Genomic DNA, 26804 nt, shown 5'->3' on the forward strand with positions numbered 1-26804 from the left:
TTCATTGTTTAATTCTCATATGCATCGTTTATTTAAATATATAGGGTAGACCTATCATTTTATATTCATATATATAAAGATCCAGGCACCTTTCCACTAGATCTTACCTTACAATATATTCATCGATAACTTGAAGGTTCCATGCCTATAAATATAATGCACGCAACTTTCATCCTATAGAATCACAAGTGCCAAATACTATGTCATATTTAAACACTTTACATGGGCACATAGAAACTTGAAAATATTGTTTATACGTAAATGACCCCGGTAGAAGAACCCTATCCCACCAGAATGACATAAATTCGAAAGGAAGATTGAGGGTTAGTTTAAGGCTTATATTTGCAGAGAACTAATTAATACATGTACATGGGTTGAAGCCAATTCGTTTTTCTGACGATCACTATCACAATTATAGTCAGTGTCTAGGAAAATTATTTTAAGGTAAAAGGAATGAAATAGATCGACACCAAAATAAAGGCAGATAACTCTCGCAGAGAATATATTAAGATAGCACCTGAGAGAGAACCTTTTCTTTTAGTTCAAATAGCAAAACGCTTTCTCGGTTGCCATCCTGATATGCTGTAAATTAGGAGAAAATTTTTTTCCCTTTACTTTTTCATTTAGAATATTGAAAAATTTTCCGTAATTTGATATTTCTATTATCATGTCATTTTGCAGTATCATAAATAATGAAATCATGAAATTGTAATCGGTAAGAGAAACAGTGCTATTGATTTATAACTTTCGTTTGGACTTTTAAACAGTACAAACATACAAAACATTATTGGATTGCAAGATGTTTGCGTTAAATAATATATATTAAACACCTCTCATTTGTTGAATATTTCTTGTTATATAGAAGTATTTTGGTCTTGTAATATCAGTTTTTGGACATAAAAGTATACCTTTTTTTCAGGAAAAGAATTCAACAAGTAAAACAAAAACAGTGTCAACATGATCATCGAATGGATGTCTCTCTGTCTTTTCCTTATAACATTATGTACGGATGCAATCGTAAAAGGACTACTGGTAGGTTTAGAAAACAGCAGGTTGGTCAGCTTTGTTTCATCTCAGAATACAGTGTCATTGGATTGATGTTGAAATCTCGCAATAAGCGATTGAGGGGCCAATATGAAAACCATCTATTCTTCTGTCTTCGACAATGCAGAAGTGAAACAAGAATTAGATAGATTATAGATTATAGAACGTGATGACTTTAACTTTTCAATCGTCAACTTCCCTTACTTATGCAGCAATATACCTTCATCACCTGCATACGGGGTATATATCTCTCAGCTGATTCGATACGCAAGAGCATGCTCTACGTATGTACAATTTCTAAAACGAGGTAAATTATTGACAAATAAGTTGATGAGACAAGAATATCAGCTGTCTCGTTTAAAGTCATCATTTCGTAAGTTCTATGGTCGATACAATGACCTTGTCAGCAAATACAATTTATCATTGAGTCAAATGCTGACTGACGTTTTTCATACTAATTGTTAAGCCATATTTTACACACTGAATTGTCGACGGATTTTTCCGTTATTTCCCGATCATGACAAGGAGCACACGGCGGGTGTGACCGGTCGGCAGGGGATGCTCACTCCTCCATGGCACCTGATCCCACCTCTGATGTTCGGAGGTCCGTGTTTGCTCTGCTCCTATTTTGTATTGATTAATGGACTTTTGAGCTTGAATACTGTTCGTTATCTCCATATATTTCGTTCTATGGTCGATACAATGACCTTGTCAGCAAATACAATTTATCATTGAGTCAAATGCTGACTGACGTTTTTCATACTAATTGTTAGGCCATTATTTACACACTGAATTGTCGACGGATTTTTCCGTTTTTTCCCGATTATGACAAGGAGCACACGGCGGGTGTGACCGGTCGGCAGGGGATGCTCACTCCTCCATGGCACCTGATCCCACCTCTGATGTTTGGAGGTCCGTGTTTGCTCTGCTCCTATTTTGTATTGTTTTATGGACTTCTGAGCTTGAATACTGTTCGTTATCACCATATATTTCATTATATATGATCAGTATCTAATTGTCACCGATGACAAAGCAGGTAACATTATCGTTTTTGTTTGTAGGGTTCAGTATTTGAATTGTATTTTAGACGAGCTAGGATTTAATGCTCAAGTGGTAATCCAACTTATACTCATAACACCCTTTCTGAGAAGGATTTCTTTAAAACCATACATCAGTTTTAATTATTTGCCGGGATCCATAGCGTAAGCTATGGCCCGGCTTACGGGATCGCCGATCTGTGCGGATGAATCACCGGACGGTAAACCAACAACCGCCAATATAAACATTACACCTTTCAAATTAGATCAGTTCCACTTCTCAAATAATATTCATGATGATGACGCTGGTTTAAACTTTTCAAATTTTCAAATATCAGGAACATAGTTTTCTCGAGTCAGACAAGCTTTTAAGGAAAGCTAATACCTTTGTGAGAGTGAACGTAACCTCTGCTGCCATATGAACACACAGGCCACGTGCGACACACATTCAAAATTTTTTAGCTGATTAGACAACCTCTATTTATAGAATGATGGAAAACTTCACTGCCTCGCAAGGCGTGCATAGTGAATGCACACTTGCATCCGACCTTGTTACTAGGTGGATGTTGCGATATTTAGCATATTAAATCAAAATTATAACAGAATAAAAGGAAAAATAATCACAGAGAACAATAGTAATTGCAAATTATTGTTGTTCCAGATAAATCAAATGTGGGTTTTGTAATGCGATATCCTGACGCTGAGGCTATCAAGTGTTATACAGAGATGATTAAAAACCAGATTTTCTTATGTTTTAAAATCTTTTGAAATGCATTTAATAATTTATCGCAAAATAATATTTCTGAACTTCTTACATAACAGTTATTTCATGTATGCTTCATGTAGAACGGTACTGGTCACTGTTCTATAAATAAGCCCGACTCTCTGTATTTTTGATTTTTCACAACAATTAAAATGAATTTGAATTACCATACCTATACTGGATTCCAAAACTCCATAAAAAACTTTACGAACAAAAATACATAGCGGGTTCCAGTAAGTATTCTACCAATACTCTTTCTTTACTCTTCTCTGAAACAGTTACAGCAGTGAAGGAGAAACTTCAGAAGTACTGTACAATAGTGTACTTGAGAAGTGGTGTAAATCCGTTGTGGATACTAAAAAATTCCAAGTAACTTTTGGAGCATTTGAAATCGAAAAACGTTACGAAAATCAATAACATTAAAACGTACGACTTTTCAACACTTTATATAATCATTCCCAACGATAAATTGAAGTCCAGGCTTTTTGTCATCATAGACAGCTGCTTTTTCAACAAAAAATGGAACTTATAAATATACTTACCTTGTCACTGGTCATTTGCAAAAGTGTTCTGTTAAAACATTCTGATTGTACACACAAGTACTCTGAAGTTGATATTAAATAGATGATTGAGTTTCTGATTGATAAGATTTATGTAGTTTTGGAGATCAAATCTTCCAACAATCTGTTGGAATTCTCATGGGTATCAATTGCACCCCGTTTTTAGTAGAATTATTTTTATATTCATATGAAGCAGAATTGATTCAAAAACTTCTACATGAGAAGAAGAAAACACTTGCTTTGGCCCTCAACTCGACATTTCGATATACCGACGAAGTATTATGAATCAACAATAGTTACTTTCATTCATACGTTGACTCGATATATCCCAGTGAGCTTGAAATGAAAGATACCACAGAGTCTGACATATCTGCTTCATATTTGTATATTTTACTAGAAAAAGACTTTAATGGTAATCTAACAACAGAGCTTTATGATAAACTTGATGACTTCAACCTTTCAATCGTTAACGTCCCATACTTATGTAGCAATGTGACCTTTTCGCCTGCGCAGGTGATAAGGTCACATTGCTACATATGGGGTTTATGTCTCTCAGTTGATTCGATACGCAAGAGCATGCTCTACGTTTAAACAATTTCAAAAACTAGGCAAGCAATTTTATGAAGCAAGGATATCAACAGTCTCGTTTGAAGTCATAGATTCGCAAGTTTTATGGTCGATACAATCACCCTGTAAGCAAATACAACCTATTATTACGTCAAATTTTCATACTAATTGTTAGGCCATTATTTACACGCTGAATTGTCTACGGATTTTTCCTTTTTTCCTGATCATGACAAGGAGCACACGGTCGCCAGGCGATGCTCACTCCTCCTTGGCACCTGATCCCACCTCTGATGTTTTTGGAGGTCCTTGTTTCCTCTGCTCCCGAATTGTATTGTTTGAATGGACTTTTAGCTTGGGTACTGTTCGTTATTTCCATATTTCATTCCATATGTACAAAAAAGTAACGTATTTTTTCGCTTTTGATGAAAACGATATATTCACTACGTTCTTACCTATTTGGCAATGATATGTTTTAAATCAAGTGAGAAATCAAACTGTCATACCCTCTGTTAGTCCTCTGTACTGATAAGGTAAACGGTGTTATCCGCAGTGAATATTCATATTAACTTTCAAATATGTTCATCTGACTAACAAAAGTACTTTACCTCTTTGCTCGGATCCTAAAATAAAATATAATGAAAGGACGAATAAATTTCTTTTTTTTCAGATCCACTACTACAATTTGATCCCTTTATAGCATGCAGTGGCAGATTTACGGCTTCTCTAGTTTTAACGACTCTCCTATCTGCTACTTCACTGATTCATTTAGAGCATTTTCACTTTAATGAGCAGAGGGATCATGTTTAACTAAAAAGGCAATGTTGGTGAACATTTTTTTTCGTTTATTCTTATTTTTGCCCAATTTCATTGATAATTAAATACTTTGTTAACTCTCCGTTCTGCCGATTACAATCACATCTAATTAAAGACCCCCGTCTCCACTGCTTTTGTTGTAAAGCTGGGAACCATTCCAAAACCTCAGTACCTTGACTTTGGGTAATATCATACTACCCTTATACCTTGAAATGAAATACGTGGAGATAACAAACAGTATTCGAGCTCAAAAGTCCATTAAACATTACAAAAAAGAAGCAGAGCAAAGAAGGGCCTCTAAGACATCAGAAGTGAGATCAGGTGCCATGGAGGAGTGAGCATCCCCTCCCGACCGGTCACACCCGCCGTGTGCTCCTTGTCATGATCGGGAAATAACGGAAAAATCCGTCGACAATTCAGTGTATAGATAATGGCCTAACAATTAGTATGATAAAAGTCAGTCTACGTTAGATTTAATGATAGATTGTATTTGCTGACAAGGTTATTGTACCGACCATAGAACTTACGAAATGATTACTTTCAACGACACTTCTGATATTCGTGTTTCATCAACTTGTTTGTCATTAACTTACCTCTTTTTAGAAATTGTTCATATGAAAATATGAATCAGATGTGTCAGACTCTTTGGTATCTTTTATCTCAAGCTCACCGGGATATATCGGTCGACATAAGAATGGAAATAATCATCGTTAATTGACAGTATGTGGTCGATATATCTAAATTTCGAGTTGAAGGCCACAGGAAGTGTTCTTCTTCTTTTTCACGTAAAAGATTTTGAACAAATTCTGCTTCATATAATACAAAAATAGGTCTGCTAATAACGGGGCGCAATTGGTACCCATGGGAATTCCACTAGATTCTTGGAAGACCTGGTCTCCAAAAACCACATAGATATTGTCAATCAGAATCTCGAGCATCTTTTTAATGTCAACTTCAGAGTACTTGTGTATAGAATCAGATTGTTTTTTAACAAATTAATTTTGCAAATGACCAATGACAAAGTACTTAAATTTACGAGTTCCATTTTTTATTGAAAAAGCAGCTGTCAAAGATGTCAGAAAGTCTGGACTTTAATTATCGTGGGGAATAGTTGTATATAAAGTTGAAAAGTCTACGTTTTTATGTTGTTGATTTTGATAAATTTTTTATGATTTCAAATGCTCCAAAAGTTCCTTGGAATTCTTTTGTATCCAAATCTGATTTACACCACTTCTCGAATATATTGTTGTCCAGTACTCTTGAAGATTCTCCTTCACTACTGGTAATATCTAAGTGAGGAGCACAAAAAGAGGCTTGGTAGAACATTTACTGGAACCTGCTATGTATTTTTGTAAGTATTTTTATGAAGTTTCGGAATCCAGTATAGATATGGTAATTCAAATTCTTTTTGGTTGTTGGGAGTATTAAAAATATTCAAAACTGACATATGATTTTGAAGAATTTCCTCCTTAGAAAGGGAGCTATGGATATAAGTTGTATTACCACATTTGTAGAATTGTAGAATTAATCCAAGTTCCTCTAAAATACAATTTTTATAGTGAGCCTTACAAACAAGACAATGTTGCTTTGTCAGCAGGGACCAGTACGTACTGATCGTTTAATCTAATTCTTTTTTCAGTTCTGAATTATTGAATACAGAAGGATAGACGGTTTTCATACTGCCCCTCAATCGTTTAATGCGATATTTTAACAAATATCTGATACATTTAATCCATTCTGACAAATTGTGAAGGTCTTCTTTTTCCTGTCTGACCCAACGTCTGGTGTATTCCTCTACAGAATCCATAATATGTGTGAAATTACGACGCCAGTTATCGGGATTTCCTATAACCGAATTTTTCAATAAGCCGGTTTTGAAAATAAGACACCTATTTCTTGCATTGAAAATTACTCGAAAATAAGCCGTTTTTGAAAAATAAGCCGGTCATGACTATGCCATTTAGAAAGATTTTAAACTAAAATGTGTTTCTTTATCTACATGCAAGATACTGAACACAAAATTTCTCAAATTATTTCATTTCCTTATAAACATTCTATGACATTTAAGATTAGATTCAAAATGAAATATCTAAAACTTTGATAAAACCATAAAAATTCAAAGTCCAATATTCAGTTTTAATTTTTTTTTAAATCCTTAGGCATGATAAAATTTCAACTCTCAGTTATTATATAGTTAGAACACTACGCGTAACACTAAAATACAAGGCTGTACTGGAGCTGTCACAGTCTTAATTTGAGCTCAGCTAGAGGAAGGTCTTCATCAGAATCACTGTCATTGTCTGAAATAAAAGAGCCCACTTCATCGTCTTCAGCCCCCTCCTTTCTGTTTCAAACGCATATCTTTCGATGCCCTGGAAGTGAATGAGAGGATCCTCACTGCCATTTATCTAGCTAGATATGCCACATGTTTTAAAACACTTTACCACAGCATCAATTTGGTCCTTTCCGGTATCTGACCACGCTTTCCCCACCCATTTAGTCATAAGGATTCGCCTGCAATTGGAAATAAATTAAATTCAGATCATTAACTAAATAACATATTTTTTTCAAATTGCTATCTAAACTCAATGTAAATGCAAAGCCTTCAAAACTGATGTGTAAAAAATCTATTCGATGTAAAAACAACACAGAGCTAACGTTTCATTAATAACCTTTCTGCACCTTTGAAAGTGCCCTCAAGTCATTGTTTCCTGTTTGCGTGTACATGCTTATTTTGTGGAGTCTTTTAACAAGAGCAAGGCCCATTCCTCCACCTTCCATAGAGACCTGAAAATTAGCTTCCATGTTTCTCGATTTGGGCAACTATGAATGTACACTACTGATCAATTTCAAAACTATAACAAAAATAGTCTTTTCTTAAACCATTAAAATTGATTAAATGAATCAATAAACACATCTTTATTTGATAAAAGGGTGTAAATAAAAGGCATTGTTTTAATATTACTACAAAAAAAAGAGCATCTGGGGGCTTGAATCCTAGACTTTGATTCTACAGACTGACGTTTTTTCATACTAATTGTTAGGCCATTATTTACATACTGAATTGTCGACGGATTTTTCCGTTATTTCCCGATCATGACAAGGAGCACACGGTGGGTGTGACCGGTCGGCAAGGGATGCCCACTCCTCCATGGCACCTGATGCCACCTCTGATGTTTTGGAGGTCCGTGTTTTGCTCTGCTCCTATTTTGTATTGTTTAATTGACTTTTGAGCTTGAATACTGTTCGTTATCTCCAGATATTTCACAGACTTTATTTGTTTTGTAATTTTATTCTCATTATGATTATGACAACAAGAAATAGTAAAAATGTCTACTTAAAAGACTTCAATTTTCGTCGAAGAAAATCTCTCGATACCATACCCCCTGCCTTGTAACTTCAATCTCTGGCATGATATGTAATGTTGATTTATCCCCTTATCATCTAACAGCTAAACTAAGTGTAATTGTCTTGGTGTGTCTTGTTGACAGGGGATGCCCCCCCCCAAACATCACTTCACGTGTTTTCATGGATTCTTGTTTTGTCCTTCTCACAACATTTATGAAATTGTTCACTAGTACTGTTCGTTATTTCACGTTTGTCACATTTTTTTGATAGTATACTTGTCAATTTTTAGAATAGTTCCAATAAATTAATTTGGCGTTCAACTGCAAAATGCCCTTTGAACATGACAACATTTGAAAAAGCTTCCAGGAACATGAACTGTAGTGGAAATACTCGATATCTATGTGCACCAAATAAAGATCTATCCTCTTTGATTGAGTTTTGTACAACAGCCAAACGAGGACTATATGGACCAGGTGTGTATCAGTATCGGATTTGCTTTCCATGTCTACCGTATATATATTGACAAACTCCCTAACTCCGTCACTTTCGGGAAACTCCTCACTGTTTATAAGAGAATGCGATTTTGACGTTTGTGACGTCATTTTTTACATGCTGAAAATCTACATTCAAATGCTGAAAAATTTTTGCAGTCAAGATCAAGAATGTGTCAAAGATATATAACAACTACACCCGATCTATTGTATTTTTCATATTTTATGTGAAATCATCAAGTACTTTTTCCTTTTAGCGCTATTCCATCGATACCTCCGACATATTCGTCAATGTGCACATTTTTACACGTTTGTCACATGTGTGAATGTCTTTGTCGACGGATTAATATGAAATACCCTATTGAATACATCTAAAAATATTTTATTTTTCGTCTCAGTTTGCCCTAAATCGCTACTCGTTGGAGATAACATATAGCGTTACGTTATTACAAATAAAATACGTTATATTAACGTTATTTTCTCTGTTATTGTTACTTTTTCCTAAAATACAAATTAATGGTATTTTAAATCGTCAAAACTAATTTTCTCTGTTTACAAGTTTAAGATGAAGGGAGAAAAAGCTAAACTGGAAAAAAAATTCTAATTAAAACGTTGACATATTGTAGAGGACCCGGTGACGGAGCTAGGGTTCATTGGACGTAAGTACACGGATGTGATATGCGTTCTATTTATAATAGTTTTGCATTAGCTCAATAACTGAATTATTTTTACAATAGTTCTGAAAACAATGTTTAAGTTAATTACTAAGTTTAAGAAACAAGACACAAATCAAAAAATAATTAAGAGAGTAACCTGACGTGTTTTCTGCTTATGATGACGGAGTTTGGGAAGTAACAGATATATATATATATATATATATATATATATATATATATATATATATATATATATATATATATATATATATATATATATATATATATATATATATATATATATATATAAACAACTGTTTATAAACTTCAAATTAAACATGTAACACACTTTAAATATTTAGTGTTTGGTAGTTCAGTAGTAGTGCTAATTGTTTTTGTTTCTCTGTTTCCTTTGTTTTAATGACTTTTAACTTTTTTCTTTGTCCTGAGGAAGGTACAGGTCGTACCGATCATTTTATTGTTCGTGTCGTTGGTCATTTTTAGTGCTTTATATAAATTTCCATCCGTGACCTTGTATCTGCTTGGTAGATCCGAGTTAATATATACACACACACACACACACACATATATATATATATATATATATATATATATATATATATATATATATATATATATATATATATATATATATATATATATGTTAGTGTTGTAAAATCGGACGATTTTTAGTAACCGGTTACTCGTTTACTTTTCCGATCAAGTACCCGGTTACCCGGATGATTTTTTCGTTACAGTTACCATATCTATTATTTATCTCATCCTTTACCTATCGGTAGAAATAAAACACAAATGTACTGTTCATGAACTTTATTTACAATTACAAACTCAATTACAAACTCTCTCACACACACACACCCTCACACACACACACACACCCTCACACACATAAACACACACACACACAGTATGTTTAAAGAATTTTGATTTTAGATGTCACTTGAAACGGGCAGTTTGTTTTTGTTCAAGAAAATGATTTTATCGACACTCGAAGAAGGCAATAGATATATAGTCATCAAACAGTGCAATTTGCAATGGCTCTCGTAACGTTTTCCTTTTCACCCCCCCCCCTCCACGATATATGTCGCGATCAAGGAGAATTTGACACTGGTTGATCTGTAAAGTGTCCAGTAAATCGCTGGTTTCCGATTAATGTTTTAATCATAGCAGTTTTACTAACCGATACACGCATCGTTCGGTTAACCGGTTACTCTACTCGTTGACAACACTAATATATATATATATATATATATATATATATATATATATATATATATATATATATATATATATATATATATATATATATATATATATATATATATATATATATATATATACAGTACTATGACGTCATAAACGTTTATTTTTTCCGCACCATCGGACTTTGGCGTGTCAAACCATCGGGGTTTGGCGCAGACCATCGGACTTTGGCGTCACCATCGGACTTTGGAGTCTTATAATTATATATATATATATATATATATATATATATATATATATATATATATATATATATATATATATATATATATATATATATATATATATATATATATATATAATTTTTGCTTTTTACAATTTTTTGATTGCCTTTTGCCTCTGTCTTTTCCTAATACAATGCCATAGGCTGTGACGTCATAGTTGAGTTGTTGAGACGTGCAGTATATTTGGGAAGAAATTGGCAGTTTTAGTCTCTATCAAGATGGTTTAGTTTCTGTTTCGGTTTTATGACAAGCCAGAAATAAATTTTTCTTACTTTGGTATACTTTCACACTGTGGCAGAATATCACGTTTCATTAAATAAATCACAGTATTTCACTGTTAAAAATGTAAAAAACATTCTTATAATAATATTTTTCGGTAGAATTTATTTAACTGGAATAATTAGTAATACAAAATGTATATCTTAGATAAGTTAACGTTTTAAACCTCGTTGTAAAATCAATAATAGTCTTTTATTATCATTTAAAGACAATTGTGTAAAGCATCAAAGCAATGGTTATCTTGATCACGTTCCTTGTAACTCATCTTTCAAAGACGGATGTCCAGATACATCTTATTATGATGACGAAGTGTTTAAATGTGAGTAGTTTATAATCTCATATGTTTTCTTATCTGCAATTAACTGCATGTATAGTATTATGCATTCATATTACTGAATTTAAAAGCCTTTCCTTAAGGTTATGTAGTTTGTTGACATTTAACTTGATGATTATTTTATCAAATTTAAAAATAAAATTAAATCTTTCAGTTCAAAGCTGTTTGCGGATCAACACGATACTAAAATGCTTTGTGAAAGACAGAAACTGTGTAGCTACAGAAAGGTAAAAGAAACTGAATATAGTGTAAATGTTGCCATGTTTTATTTATACATATTTTAATTTCGTTCAAATCATTATGTTGTAAATCTCTAATAATCAGTTAGATGAATCAGTTGTATAAAGCTAATTTTAAAAAAAAGTTTTGACATTGACTTTCATATTATCCCCCCCCCCCCCAAAAAAAGACTTTAAAAATTTTACTAGCATTTGAGGAACGAGGGAAATTCGGAAATTATTAAGACTTTTACATTAACTCCAGAGAAGAAAGAAAAAGTTCACCATTATTTTATCAAGAATGAATAATACAAAGGATACACGCACAGACACACACACAATTTATTCAATTATTAATTGTCTATACTTCATGCATTATTTAACAAAACTTTAAAAACATATGAATTCAGTTTGATAGCTTTTTAAAAAAAGTGTTTCTTATTCACAGACGTAAATTTACACTAATGAATTAAAATTTCGTTGATCATATCTATAATGATCAAAACATTCTAGTAAAAAAGGTGAAAAACAATAAATTATTTGCACAATAATAATGAACAGCTAGCACATTATAAAACTTATAAATTCATAGGTTCAGGCATCAAGCTAAAGATAGAGCTAAATTGATCATACTTTGGTTATAAATTTTGCGTTTGTCATATATTGAAATTTACTATGTACTGAACTTTATTTTTTTTATTTGTGCATTTCTAGAATACAAGATGAATGGATACTAGTATGAGAATCATTATAGTTCTTCAGTCTTCACCATACTGTGTTTTTCCCTTTCTATTCCACAGTACCAATTTTTGTCAAAGTGATCAAAGCTCTTGAATTCATAAACTGTCATACAGTTATCTAGATATTGTATTTTTTCAAATTATGTTCATAGAGATAGTGTTAAACTTTTAAATTAAACTAAAATGAATGTAAAAGATAAAAGCGAGAGGACTTTCTTCAAATCTTTATTGTATTCGTACAAAGGCACTTTAGAAGGTAATAGAAATATATAAGGATAAACAAAGAAATATACAGAGCGCGAACTTAATTTACAAGACTGTGAATTGACCCTGTCTTCTGTTTAGATTAGACTACCGACACACTAATTACAAGTAATATCTATAAGTATAGTTATGTATCATACCGCTCAGGAAGTTCTGTATCTATATATTTGTTTTGTAGGAGCACTTCAAATCCGAATCTCCAAAATATAACCAAAGATGTCTCCTCAGACTCGGATGAGAGATCAGGGGACATACGGTTACTTGGACTACTTGCAATCCTACCCTTGATTCTGGCGATTTTCGTCTACTATCGATGTTGTCGAAGAGGTGAGAAATGTATTTACATTATTAACAAGTACAATTGATGCAATGCAAACAAAATTTAAGTTTCAAAAAGTACTTTGAAATTCACAATTAAGAATCCACGAAAACAAAAGGATATTCAAAGCTGAAAGAGGGTTAGTTTTTATTTCAGACTGTCTTCAAAGCAAAAACAAAAACAAACAAAAAACAAACAAAATAAAATAAAATAAATAAATAAATAATTAAATAAAATAAAATAAAAATAAATTAATAAATAAATAAATAAAAATTTTAGTACATTTGTTCATCAAATTGATTCATCGATGTTATAAAGGCAGTTATAAATGATAAGAATTTATTGTCATCAAAATGAAGTTGTAGCCCTAGGCTTACTTATATTCAGATCTCAAGATGGCCAACTTGCTGATACTCTGGATCTTTGTCACGTGATGATGCTGATGAGCTATGCTGCACGGTGCGGTGCAATATGTAGAAAAAAATTATCCTTGTGTCATTTGCAGCTATAACATATTCAAAACAATTTTTATTTGTTTTAATTCAACATGCACTTATGCGGAAAATCAAACCGATTTGCGTTCATATCTTATACACTCCCAGGTTGGAGAGTTCTTTTTATATATTAATCATTAATTAACAATTATCTCATGAAAAATGAAAAAGAAATTGAAATGTAATAACAACAATTTTAATTGAAAACAAATTTTCAAACTATTTTACCCATTATTTTATACATGTTATCATGAAAGAATTATTTTACTGAATTAATAAAGAAATAACGTCTCATTTCTCCATGTGCACTTTTTAACACAATCACAAATAGATCAGCCGCTGCTGCGGCCGATAATAAGAACCTATGGAATGCTACTATGTTTAACTTCAAAGTCTGACTAGATAAATGCCATATATTTATATAACACAACCATTTCTACCAAAGAAATTTTTCGTAGATTATGCTTGCAAAAAAAAATCATTAAGGTTTTTCAAAATTTATCAGATTTGAAAACTAATAAGAATTTTTTCTTAAATTAACACCAATTATATCCAATTTTGAAGGTAGGCATTAGTGTAAATTTAATTTCTGTGTAAATGTTACATTTTTTTTATTATTAACTATCATGCTTTAACCATCAATTTCTAAAATATATGTAAAATATAACAAATCAAATAAGTAATAAAATGATATTATTTTGCCAATGCGGCACATAGCGTAAAATGATATATTTTTCAAAGCTCTAAGTATCAAAAGGAAAACAATTGGGTTTTTATTTGCTTTGCGGGAAAGTATATTTAAAAGTAATTTATAATAAGGGGAAATTCTCTTGTAAATGATGAGTGTTCTTTTTGAAGATACACATTACTCATTACACAAAGAAATTATTATATTAAAGATTTTTTTGTTTTTATGATTTTATATTTTCCGGACATCTGAGTCTATCAGGTGACCTATTGCTATTTGTTTTTGTCTGTCTTTCGTCGGTCGTAAACATTTAAACATTTTCAGCTTCTTCTCATAATAACTGAACTAATTTCAACCAATTTTTAGCATAAATGGATGGAGGGATATAAAAATTGTGAATTTCATGGTTCCTGCACCTCCTGGGGTGGAGCTTAAATTATCAATATTAGTCCTATCTTTAAAAATCTTCTTTACTACTGGACATCAAACTGTCAAACAGTTGGCGTGATTGTAATAGGCATTGAGTTCTCTACCAAAATTGTGAAAGTTTTGGCCCCAGGGTCAAGGGCTGTGGAGTAAGGGCGGGGCTCTGATAACATACAGTGTAAATGCATTAATGCTTTAAAAATCTTCTTCTATCCTCCTGTATATTTAGCAGATGAACTAGATGTATGGTTATAACGAGCAAGGGTGCCATCCAAATTTGAAATATATGGCCCCAGGATCAGAGGTTCTGGTGGAATGGTGGGGGACTCTATCGAAAATATAGTGAAAATGCAGTATACGTATTTCTTTGAAAATCTTTTTGTCTGCTTCTTGGTTTTAAGCAAACAAAATAAATGAATGGTAAAATGAGAAAGGGTGCTTCTTCCCAGGGTTGGGGATTCCGGTGTTAGGATGGGATTCTTATGGTTTTATACTGAAAGTACATTATTTTGTTTGAAAATCTTTTTTCTCTGCTCTATGATATTCTACAGATAAATTAAGTGCATGGTTTTGATGAGCAATGGGTCCTCTTCCAAAATTTTGAAAATTATGGCACCAGAGACAGAGGTCCTGGTGGGAGGGGGCTGGCTAAATAGATGATGTAGTAAAAATGCATTATATCTTTGCAATCTTCTTTTCTCGACTCTACTTCTGGATATAACGCAATCTAAGTGAATGGTTTAAATATGCAAGGGAGCCTCTTTCAACATTGTGAATCACTTGGCAAGCTTTGTGGTGCTGGACAGTGTTCTATCTTGTATTCTACTGAGAGAAGTTAGAAGTTATTCTCCTTTGCTATTAAACTATGAAATGTACTTTTATAGTTGTCAATGCTCAGATAGACCTGTAAATAATAGATACATAAAAATAATATCTTTGTACATTAAATTTTCTTCTAAATATCGAGAGAGGTACATGTAAATATGAAAGAGTATGAGTTGGGATTATTAATAGTGCTTTAGCGTTATTGTTTTGATTAATCTGCATGGTGATTGTGACAAAAGTAGGCAGATCAGGCAAGTGAATAGGTGTACTTTAAGATTTGTTATTTGTTACTGAGTAATGGACTTTTTCGAGAAGCACTGAATTTTACAGTCGATGGCTTACTTTGACATTTAAACCTGCCTTATGTACGGAGGCACGGAATGGATAATAGACAAGAAAATCCTAATAGTGGTTATAGGTATGGTGGTAGGGGCACTAACATGATTTACCGGTATGCAATCAATGCAAGAGATGATGAGAGGTAGAATTGCATACCTTAAATTACCTTATTAGTGAGGTTAGTACCTCCTTTCAATCTAATTTTTCTGAAGGAATGAAATAAGGAAGAAAAAAACATATCGGAAGAAAAACTAAGCAAGAATTGGTCAATGTGGGAATGGAGGGGGTTAAGGGCAGGATGGATGCCGATCCCTTCCTAGACAACGTAATATTTGCTTTGAAATGGCCCTTTATCATCGTTTAATTAGCTCTTGAGCTTAATGTTTATATCGCAAAAGAGCTTCCGTATAATGCTCTAGAATAAAAGTAAGTCGTCGTTTGTAAAAGTCAGCGCTTCTCGCAAAAGTCCACTAGACTATATATTTTGTTGACACTGTTCATCCTATTTCTCTTGCTTTTGGGCAACATAGCTTCATCTGTCAGTGGGTTTTGTTTTTATTTCTAACTTCTATGGGTCCTTTACTATGTTGTATTATACTCAGGTGACTGCTAAGGCCCTTTAGCCTCTTGGTCAACTTTTGATCAATCAATATAATATGACTGGGTTTCTTTTTTATTTAAGATATAAAACGGAAATCAGACCCTGAAACAGAAGAAACTCTTCTACAGGAAACAGGTCTTAAATTAAAATAATATTATGCAATGTGCAATTTATAAAATTAAATTACATAAATTTTTGAACTCGGACACACGCTATCTTAATTTTTAATTTCATAGTCAAAATGCAAATGCATGTTCATTGAAAAAATATTATTTTTGAAATATGTCTCCATGTTTTTTTTTTTTTTTTTAAAAAATTGGCATTTGGATATATCTGAATCAATAAAGAACGTCTTTGGGAATCAGATATATTATAATGTGTTTGCAAAATGCATCAGATCTTAGTATTTTAAGTCTTTCAAACAATATTTTAGATGGAAAAGAAAGAGAAAAGCTGACATACAGAAAAGGTATAATGTGTTTTAGATATTAGAAGCAAAATAATAGTACACCTTTAACTTTAGGAATAGATGCTTGGATTTTTTTATATTCATGACATTAAAAATCAGACATTGCCAGCTGCAGGTTGCGATGTTACGTTTAAGTTTATGTTTAACACTTATTTTCCTATATATTTCCTATATATTCGAAAGTATTAAGGAAGGGGTCTAAAATGACTAGAAGTTGATCATGAACGTATTCTTTTTGTACTAGAAAAACCAAACGAAAGAAGTCTTTGGAGGACACCCTATCGAGGTTGGCGTTTTTATGCAATTTCCGAACCTTTTTTAGATATTGAAAGTGAATTTTAGTAAGTAAGGGACATTATACCGCTAGAGCTTGCTCGGACATCATTTTCCTCATCCTTATTCCTTTGATCTGTAAAAGTTCTAAGTGATAAACAAGTTTCAGTATACATTTTTTGTCTTATATGTTTCCAGGAAGATTTATTTTAATTTGCTTTAAGCAAATGTTTTGTTTTTGATGAAATATTTAACTTGTAGACTTTTAAATTGGTATGATACCTGCCTTTCTACACAGAATTTAGATAAATAAAAGTTATTACACAGCTTATTTTCACTCACTCTTTTTCAATTTCTTTTTCTATTTTAAATCATTGCAGCGTTTACATTAAACGCTTTTTTTTATTACTGCTCTTATAATCATATTGATAAGCAAAGAATAGTTTCCTTAAAAACCTTCTTATTATGTAATTAATTTTGATATTTGATTGCTGTAATTTGAAGGGTTACGCAGAACTAAAAGTAGCATAATCGAAAATAACAATACATAAAATTAAAAAACTTGAGTGAAAATAATCTTTCCAATTACTCTTAAAATTCATCTATTGAATTCTGCGTAAAAAGGCAGGTATTATACCAATTTAAGATTATAATTTTCTAGCTAATACATGTATTTATATATCGATTTTTCAAAAATTTTACTTATACTCTTAGTTGTTTTAGAATTAAGTAATTGATGAATTTCATTTAGGACTAAACGAAGCTCAGGTACATTTAAATAATGAAACATGCTTTGATATGCTTTAATTTATATTTTTTTTTCTTTGTAGAAAAGTTGGACGAACTGCCACTTAATCTTCTGACGGTTTTCTATTCCATTTTATTTACAAAAACAAATCAAATTGATGATGGATCAGATAATTGTTGGTTAATAGTTTTGAATAAAGTTAGACATGTGTTTGAATTAGATGACATTACCGAAGAAAAGGCAAGAATTTATGCAAAAACAGTGTTTAATATGTTTCATTCCATATCTGAAGGTGACCTGGAAGTTCCCGATGATTTATATTTTGAAATTTTCTGGAGTTTTTTCCGACAGAGCAAGTTTGAAGGATGTGGTCGTCTGGATTTTTTCTTGGAAAATGCTTCAAAGGAAACCATTGCACAATTTTGTAGAACCAGTGGCTATCAAAAGGTTTCCCTAGAACGATGTATGCAGCTACCTGTCGATTATACGGACAAATTGATTGAAAAACTTGGGCAGAAAATATTAACACATCCGACGGTACAAGATCCCTTGATTCATGAAAAGCTCTCAAAGAAATGTATGCATATTTTGAATCATTTTATTTTATCGCATCTATTTTTAAAAACATAGTTTGGTTTTCTTATTTTTTTTTTTTTTTTTTTTTTTTTTTTTTTTTTTTTTGTTCAGAAAATTCTGAATAATTTTAGTAAAGTTTATGCATCGCAGATTCCGGATGCGTTAAGGAGGCTGTTACACCCACAGTTTATTTTAGATTTCATTACAGTACCACTTATTATGAAGATTTCAAATATCCAAATGGAGGTTATGATACGATTTCTATTTTTAAAATATTTTTTTTTTTTTCTGATTTTGGTTAAATGTTTTATTTCAAGTTTCTGATTGAAAGTATTGCAGAAATCTCAGTGTCAAATGATGGATATCATCTTCAGATATGTAAGCAATATAATAACACTTCATAATATATAATATTATTTTTATTAGAAAAAATAATTTTCTCCCCAAAAAGAATTAATGTGATTTTCTTCTTAATCTTTGCATGGATAATCTGGAAAATCAGTTATAAATAGACAAGGAATGTATATTAATGAATAACAAGTGACAAATTGAATGAAAAATGTTTAGGGAAATGTAAATTCCAATTTGAAAAATAATTGGAATTAATATCCACTTGCAAGAGATATCTTTCCTAAATTCCCCTGACTCAGAACACCCAGGAACGGTTGATTATATGAGATTCAGAATAATCTAAAATTTCTAGAATAAATGTACATTTTTCAAAGAAATAAAGACAAGCACCAAACCAACAAGAGTACAGTACTCTTAAATATCAATTATAATTTATTTCAACGAGTTGTAGATTTCAACTCGAATTTCCTCTATACGTACATGTTGTCAGTGGTAGAACTTGCTGCTTTCGCTATGACATTGTACACTACTTGGGTAGCGAAATTTTGACTGTCATTCTCTCTGGTCTCTACTTAAAAATACTCCCTCTTCGTTTGTGATTTATAATGAATCCGTTACCTTGTTCTCATTGTTTGCAATAATACATGTAGTCTATTCTTAGAGCGTTTTAAAGATTTCGATCATCAGCAAAGCGAACCTGTACAATTCGTCCCAAGGAGAAAACGGACGAAACAATTTAAGTTTATTTTTCTGTGTATTACGTCATCAAAAAGTGGTGTAACGAGCCTCCTCTTTTAAATTAAGTGTAATTTTCAAAAATCATTACATTTAAATGCATACTTTTATCGAGCGGCAAGCAATAAAACACCATTTGATATTCCTTCTTTTTAAGCACAATTTATTTAAATTAATCTATTTCTCTTGTCAAGTAGTATTCATTTAAAAAATACTAATGGATAATAAATTATTTTAAATCAACTGTATTCGGTTTATTAACTCCATTTTATTTATAGCTTTTGATCTAACATGAACATGTAAAAAACTTGGCCTTTTAAAAAAGCTTAAGTTCAAAATCGGTAGGAAAAACCTATCAAAATTGTATATTACGTTTATTAGACCTATGCTTGAATATGCTTCCATTGTTTGGGATGGCTGCTCTAAACACGATTCTGAAAAGCTTGAAAAAGTACAACTAACTGCCGCTAGAATTGTAACAGGACTTCCTATATTTGTTTCTAGAGAAGCACTATATTCTGAAACTGGATGGGAAACATTAAAAGCTAGGCGATATATTGCAAAAATGACAACTATGTTCAAAATTCACACGGGAAGAGTACCTGAATATTTGCAGAATATTGTCCCCAATAAACGCGAACATGTATCAACGTACAATACTCGTAATAAAGAAGATTATGTTGTTCCAAGATGCAGATTAGAATTATTTAGGAATTCCTTCGTACCCGATGCTATAAAACAATGGAATTTACTAAAAATAGAGGTTAGGGAAGCCATCATAATTCATTCAGAAAAAAACTTGGTAGGAAAACTGAAAAATCCACCATCATACTTTTCTTATGGAAAGCGATATACCAATATCATTCATACTAAGCTAAGACATTATTGTATACTAAACTATGATTTATATAAACGAAATATTATTAATAGTCCTTCGTGTTCGTGCGGAAAACGCGAAGATGTGTACCATTTCTTTTTTGCATGCAAAAATTATTCCAATGCTAGAAATACTCTTTTCAATCGCTTGTTCATGCTTGAATTGGTCACTATTGATTTAAACCTATTACTATGTGGTGATGAAAATTTGCCTTTACAGATAAATAACAGTATTTTTGCTGCTGTTCATAAATTTATTGATGAAACATGTAGATTTTCTTAGTTGATATGTTAAATTTTATTTGTATCATTTGTATTATTTTTCTTTAATTTGCATGACAAACTGTATTATATAAGGAGAGGAACTAGTAAGTTATTTTAGAACTTGTTTCCAATCCTTTTGATTTAATCAATAAAATATGTTCAAAACAACATGATGAATACTGGTATTACATCATAGACTTTCCCTGCACAGTTTTTCCTCCAGAAACGTGCCAGGATTAGTAGAATAGAATTTTTCTCCATCAAGAAACAATAAATAATTGGGTATAATATTCCTTCATATGGAAAACCGCACAAATATAAAATTTCTTTTCAAATGACAGTACTTTTCCCTTTTCTGTCCATCCGTTTTCGGTTTTACTACTTAAATATTTAAGATTATCAAATATGATAATTGACAACTCTAAGCATCCAAAAATTCAACCCAACAACTTTGAACTGTGACTCTATCTTCATTTATCGCTTCCTGCACCTGCAATATCGCTACTTCTCCTGTAACCACAAAACTGTAAGGACACTAAACATTCACGTTAGTCCTCTACTAATTTAATTGACTTTCCAATGAATACAGTACACAAGGATTTATTGACTTCTGTGACGGTTCATATTGTTGTTTTGAACATATTATCGTACATATTATTGTAAATAATATGCACCTATCCTCACTGCACATACTGTCGTCCATCGATCGACACAATGTCGCAGACTGCAAAATTATGCATGAATATATTGTCGATGGAGACAATATGTGCCTACTTATCCTTAATGCACATATTGTCACTCCAGAGTTAGAGTTACAGTAATATGGATGATGACAGTAGTAATAAAAATGATGATTCATGAGAGAGCTTACTTGTAATTTTTTTTCAACTCCAGTAAAGCACCTGCTTTGAATGCTATATTTAATATACATTTGTACAAGCATTTCTACTAGCAGGAGAATAGTGTAAATAGCATGATTAATATAAACTGACAAAAAGACACCAGGAATCTCTCTCTCTCTCTCTCTCTCTCTCTCTCTCTCTCTCTCTCTCTCTGAACCTTCAATCAAACATCCGATTATTGATTTAAAAAAGTCATCATTTCCGACTCATTGAAAACCATTGCACTAATACTAATACTAACAATTCCACAAAATGACTGAAGAAGCATTTAAGAATATTTGTTATACCCTTATAAATATTTTTCTTGATATTTATTACTAATAAAAAAAGTCCAACAAAAGAAATGATTATTGCATCGGTCTAACAATTTCATTGTTGACCGGCTTGCCAGTCCAACATAAGAATTGTTAGACCGCAACGTCACTGCTACGTCACAAGTAATTAATCGTCGTTCAATGTCGGCGACACGGAATTAGCCGAAGTTTAGAGGTGCAAGAGAGGTATGCTAGTTGAAAGAGTATGTATTGTGATAAATAATTTTTGTGATATAATAATTTTATTAATAATTTTTTTCATTCTCTGCTATTGTTTTATTTTTATTGATCAAGCCAAAATTTTCAAAAGAAAGTAGTTGATTACATATTGCTCTCATACCCAATCAATAACTGTATAATATAACTTCTATCAAAGCAGGTTTATTGAGAGGACTTAAAAATGAAAAATGTCGACCTACAACCCAACCAATATCGATACATGTATAAGAATAACACAAAAATAAATCCATAAATAATTAAAATAAATAAATTCTCTGAACACAGAGAATTGTCAAAAAATCTCTCTCCCTCCCCCCCTCTCTCTCTCTCTATATATATAGAGAGAGAGAGGGAGAGAGAGAGAGAGAGAGTAAAAGAGTAAGCTGATTTTTCAGAATTCTGGTATCTTGGCATATCATACTGATATACACCAATCTCGTTTGAGTGATGGTAGAACTATTAAATTAATATTAAATGAAGGGGCCATAATATACCTACTATGGGGGAGGTCTAACTCTAAAACTAGTGGTAGAGTAGGTCTTCCTAAATGGAATGGGGCTCTAGAGTGGTACTTTCCTGTGGGTTCTCATGCTCTGAAGTCATTCATCCCCCAGGGGGAAGCCTCAATCTAGATCCAAACTTCCAGGGGAAGTGTCACTCTAGAGCAAGACTTCTTTGGGTAAGTCTGACTATGGGGGAAGTCTCACTTTACAACACCGGCACATATTGCCACTGATGACAATATGTACTGATGGGTGACAACATGCGCAGTGATGGTAGGTAAATATTGTCGCCGGCAACAATATGTGCAAAACGGCGATACGTAACGTCACAATCCCTTTTATTATTAATTTGCATCTTTCCTGAAAGTTTTAACTTGAAATCAAGTTTTAACGTACAATCCTATAAACATAAGAACAACTTCAATGGAATCGTCAACTTTCTCTTTGAAATTCAGGTCAAGTTCAGAGGTCGTTTGAACTATGAGAGATTCTGTTTTAGTTGTATCTCTTTTGCTTTCTAACATATTTTAGATCATTGCATCTTAGATGTGTTCTTTAAGAACATACGCAACGTAGTTAAATTTTCTTATTCCACATAGGTCCAGAATTCGCCAACCTGTTAATGGCTATATATTATATTCTAACAATCACTTTGAAAGTGTGATTATATAAGATGTCACATGCCTGTCTTAAAATCAATTTCAATTTAGACCTTATAATCACATAACAGTTGTTTAGATTTTTAAATTATTATTTTACAGTTGATATCCCTGTGGAAGTCTTGAAATGGGGAAAAGACGGTATTCAAAGGTTTATCGCTTATCTTGATAATGGTGGCAAAGAACCAGTTTATCACACAAAGGGGATGATTGTTGGCTGTGCTGGAGCAGGAAAAACAACTCTACTTAAACGTTTGAAAGACTGTTCAATAGCTGAAATTTTGAAGACTGAACCGACAAAAGGATTAGACGTTCACACTGATGTTTTCAAAGTAGAGGGAAATGCATTGAAAGGTTAGACAAGACGATGTTTAGATTGTATTTGAATCAGTCTAATGGGATCTGATTGATTGCTAAATTGAACATAAATGAATAATTTATTTCTAAAAATTTCCGTTTAATTGTTCATTTTGGCTTTCAGGTCGTACAATATTCTTTCTGTTGGATTGTCATATTTTATTATGAAATACAGTCTCGATATCTACGGATGGATTTTCTTTCTGTCAGCTTAATACATGAACTATAATACTGGTCTAAAAAAAATAAATAAAATGAAAAGTAGAAAAATTAGAAGACTCTAGTTCTAATAATGTCCATATTCTGTATAAAATTTCAGAAAGACACAATGATATCCCTTATTCTTTTTTAGTAAACAAAAACCAAAGTGTGAAGTATTTCAACATACCACAAGACAGAATTCAGTGTGTTCAACTGCCAATTCTTAAACAGAAGGCACATCCTAACCCATCTGTACATGAAGAAGAAATAAATACAAGCATAGATATACCCAAAGAGACTATACAGTCCAAAAGTGAGATTCACCATGATCCACAAATGGAAAATTCCACCCTTCAGACAAGTCTTATTTCTGAAAGTCATGAAATCACAGAATTAGGACAGATTAAATTAGATGAAAAATGGCCAGGATCACCTGTCTCGGAAAAATCTTTTGAGAATCCGATAAACGTGGAAGTACATGATGAAGAAACTTATGATCCATTTCTCCAAACTTTAAGAAATGTAGCTTTTCATGGCGAAAGAAGTGTACAGCTGATAACTTTGCTTGATTTTGCTGGTCAGTCTGCCTACTATGCATGTCATCAGATTTATTTCAGTGCAAGAGCATTCTACATTTTAGTTATCGATATGTCTAAAGACTTAAATGCTGTTGTTGGTGAAGATGTTTGTGATCATAGTGAAACAGTCTTTGAGACTTGGAGGTATAGAGGTTGGTATTTATAATACTCATTTCAAAATGATGCTTGAACCTACATCTGATTGAAATCTTAAAATTATGAGTAGATGAAAGTTATACAATATGTAAACATTTTTTCGACTTAGATTTCTATGCATTTTGGATGAAATCTATACACACGTACAGCAGTCCAAATGCACCAGTTATAATTGTCGCAACGCATGCAGAGGATAAATGCCAAGATGTAAGTTAACTTAGTAAAAAAAAAAGCTGTATGACTTTTTAAGCAAAAAGCCAAAAACGCAACTTTAAACTGAATACTTATACATTTACATATTATATGTATAAATTTAAAGATAACTTTGTGAACATATTTGAAGCCCCTCTGTGTGGAAAAAGAAATATTCCAACACACATAGATATTTTATAATGTACACGACTTTACATGTGTTTGAAATATACATGCATTTATCGTAGGTAAAGTTTTTCTGAATGGTATTTCCGTATATCTTAAACAGGTTTGTAGAATACAAGCAAAGTACATGCTTTCCTAGGTGTTTTCACTGATGAAAACTTTTCATAAAGTATTTGATCAGGCCTCTAAGTGGCCTCTAAAATTTAGGCGCCAGCTGACTTCTAATCATAAAGATTTAGCCGCCAGTGCATGTTTTAAGTCGCCAAGCGAATTTTTCTTAGGCGCTAACTTTAAAAGCTGATATTATTAGTCAATCTAGGGACCCATGATGGATGTTGGCACGTACGTATGCAAGTGACCTAAAACGAACTTGCACACTATATCTCTAATGGCAAACAATTGACTACATCACCCGTCCAATCTACTGCATTTCATACTCGTCGATTCCTGGAGTCAAAAATTACCGAGGCATCTATTATCTTATTTAGTCTACTTCAGCTCCGTATGCACTGACGCGACGCAAAAAACAAAGAAGGTGACAAAGAAAACAAGACATGTCCATTGTTAAAATATATTTTCCCCACTCTTCAATTTCTTTTCGCTTCTTCAGAAAAAAAATGTTAAAAGATTTCAGGACGATCGCAAAGTCAATTAAAAATGGTCGCCAATTTTGCGACTTATATAGACATTTTAGGCGGCAATCATTTTTAGGCGCCATGGCGACTAAATTAGTCCCCAATTAGAGCCCTGTTGATGTCTGTAAAAATTAACATGTAATGCACACCCTATGACAAACGTGTTTATACGCATATAAACAATACTTTTTTTCAACCTACTTCGAAGATGTGTTTGAATTCACATAATTGGTTTACAAATACTCCATATGAGTTTAAGATACTCTAGGTTCTATCATATGAGAAAATAAAAGTTGTAGAAATTATAACTAAATAAACTTAAACTGCTTATATTTCGACTTTCTTTAAAAATAATTTGCTTTTGCAGTTAAAACACACAATAATTGTGTGAATGAAATATGATATCGAACAGTAATCAAGCTCAAGTCTTAGTAATATTAAAATCAGCCATTATATTATGGCTAGGGCCTACCTAAAACGTTATGCAAAACTACTACGATATTCCTCACATTCCCCTAATTTAAGAACAGATTGTATAATGCTTGAGTCTTCAGACAGTGAAGAAGGACGAAAAATGATTTCTAAGCAGTCGCTGAACGTGGCTTAAAGGTGACTTAAAAGAGCTTAAAGAAGTTATTTAGTTAAAATACAAAATAGATCCATAAAGTGAGGAGGTTTTAGTAAAGTCGTCTCTCCCTGAAATCGTATCAATTAGATTTACGTAACATTAAGCATATTCCTTTATATAATATATATAATCCAAGTTCTTTTTATGCCCTTACTCCCTTAGTTTTACACTCATTTAATCAACTATATGGATTCCATAATACCCAAAATAATTATGAGACGATGTAGCAGAATGGTTAAGGTATTCGCTGTAATAAAGATTATTTTAAAAACTTTTTCCATCAAAAGTGAGGATCGCGAGTTCAAATTCAGGCTCTTCTGCCTTTTTTTTTTAAACAAAATGTACTCTTTGTGTCGTTAATGTGTAAAGCAGGTAGTTTTTTTTTTTTGGAGATGGGAATTAATAAATAAAAAAAATTGTTATCTAATTTATATCTTAAATGGTGTAAATTGTGGCCTAAGGATGGCTAAAAGAAGCTTGGACACTATGAACCTATACGTCTGTCTTGATGGTAGCTTCTAGATAATTTAAAGACTGTCTAGAGGCCGCCTAAAACCACCTACAATCCATCTTTAAGCCACCTTAAAGCTGCCTTTCATCACCTTTACGTATATAGTTAAAGGTGGCTTAATTCTCGCTTAATAATGGTCTATATGTTACTTAAAGAT

General features: G+C 32.3%; 1 protein-coding gene across 1 annotated transcript in view; it reads left to right on the forward strand.

The window, feature by feature from the left end:
* Positions 1-946: 946 nt before the first annotated feature.
* LOC133187361 (uncharacterized) overlaps positions 947-26804 on the forward strand; it is a 38357-nt gene continuing 12499 nt past the window's right edge. Inside the window, exons 1-12 of the mRNA XM_061322704.1 lie at positions 947-1032; positions 8422-8605; positions 11275-11385; positions 11555-11627; positions 12801-12949; positions 16396-16449; positions 16748-16783; positions 17028-17069; positions 17887-18381; positions 23306-23557; positions 23913-24491; positions 24605-24702. Coding sequence (XP_061178688.1) covers positions 958-1032; positions 8422-8605; positions 11275-11385; positions 11555-11627; positions 12801-12949; positions 16396-16449; positions 16748-16783; positions 17028-17069; positions 17887-18381; positions 23306-23557; positions 23913-24491; positions 24605-24702 — 2148 coding nt within the window. The 5' untranslated portion in view covers positions 947-957. The remainder of the gene's footprint in view (positions 1033-8421; positions 8606-11274; positions 11386-11554; positions 11628-12800; positions 12950-16395; positions 16450-16747; positions 16784-17027; positions 17070-17886; positions 18382-23305; positions 23558-23912; positions 24492-24604; positions 24703-26804) is intronic.

The sequence above is a fragment of the Saccostrea echinata genome, unplaced genomic scaffold, assembly GCF_033153115.1.
Source record: "Saccostrea echinata isolate AGI-Se365-2 ecotype Australia unplaced genomic scaffold, CSIRO_AGI_Sech_v1 ptg000015l, whole genome shotgun sequence".
NCBI lineage: Eukaryota > Metazoa > Mollusca > Bivalvia > Ostreida > Ostreidae > Saccostrea > Saccostrea echinata.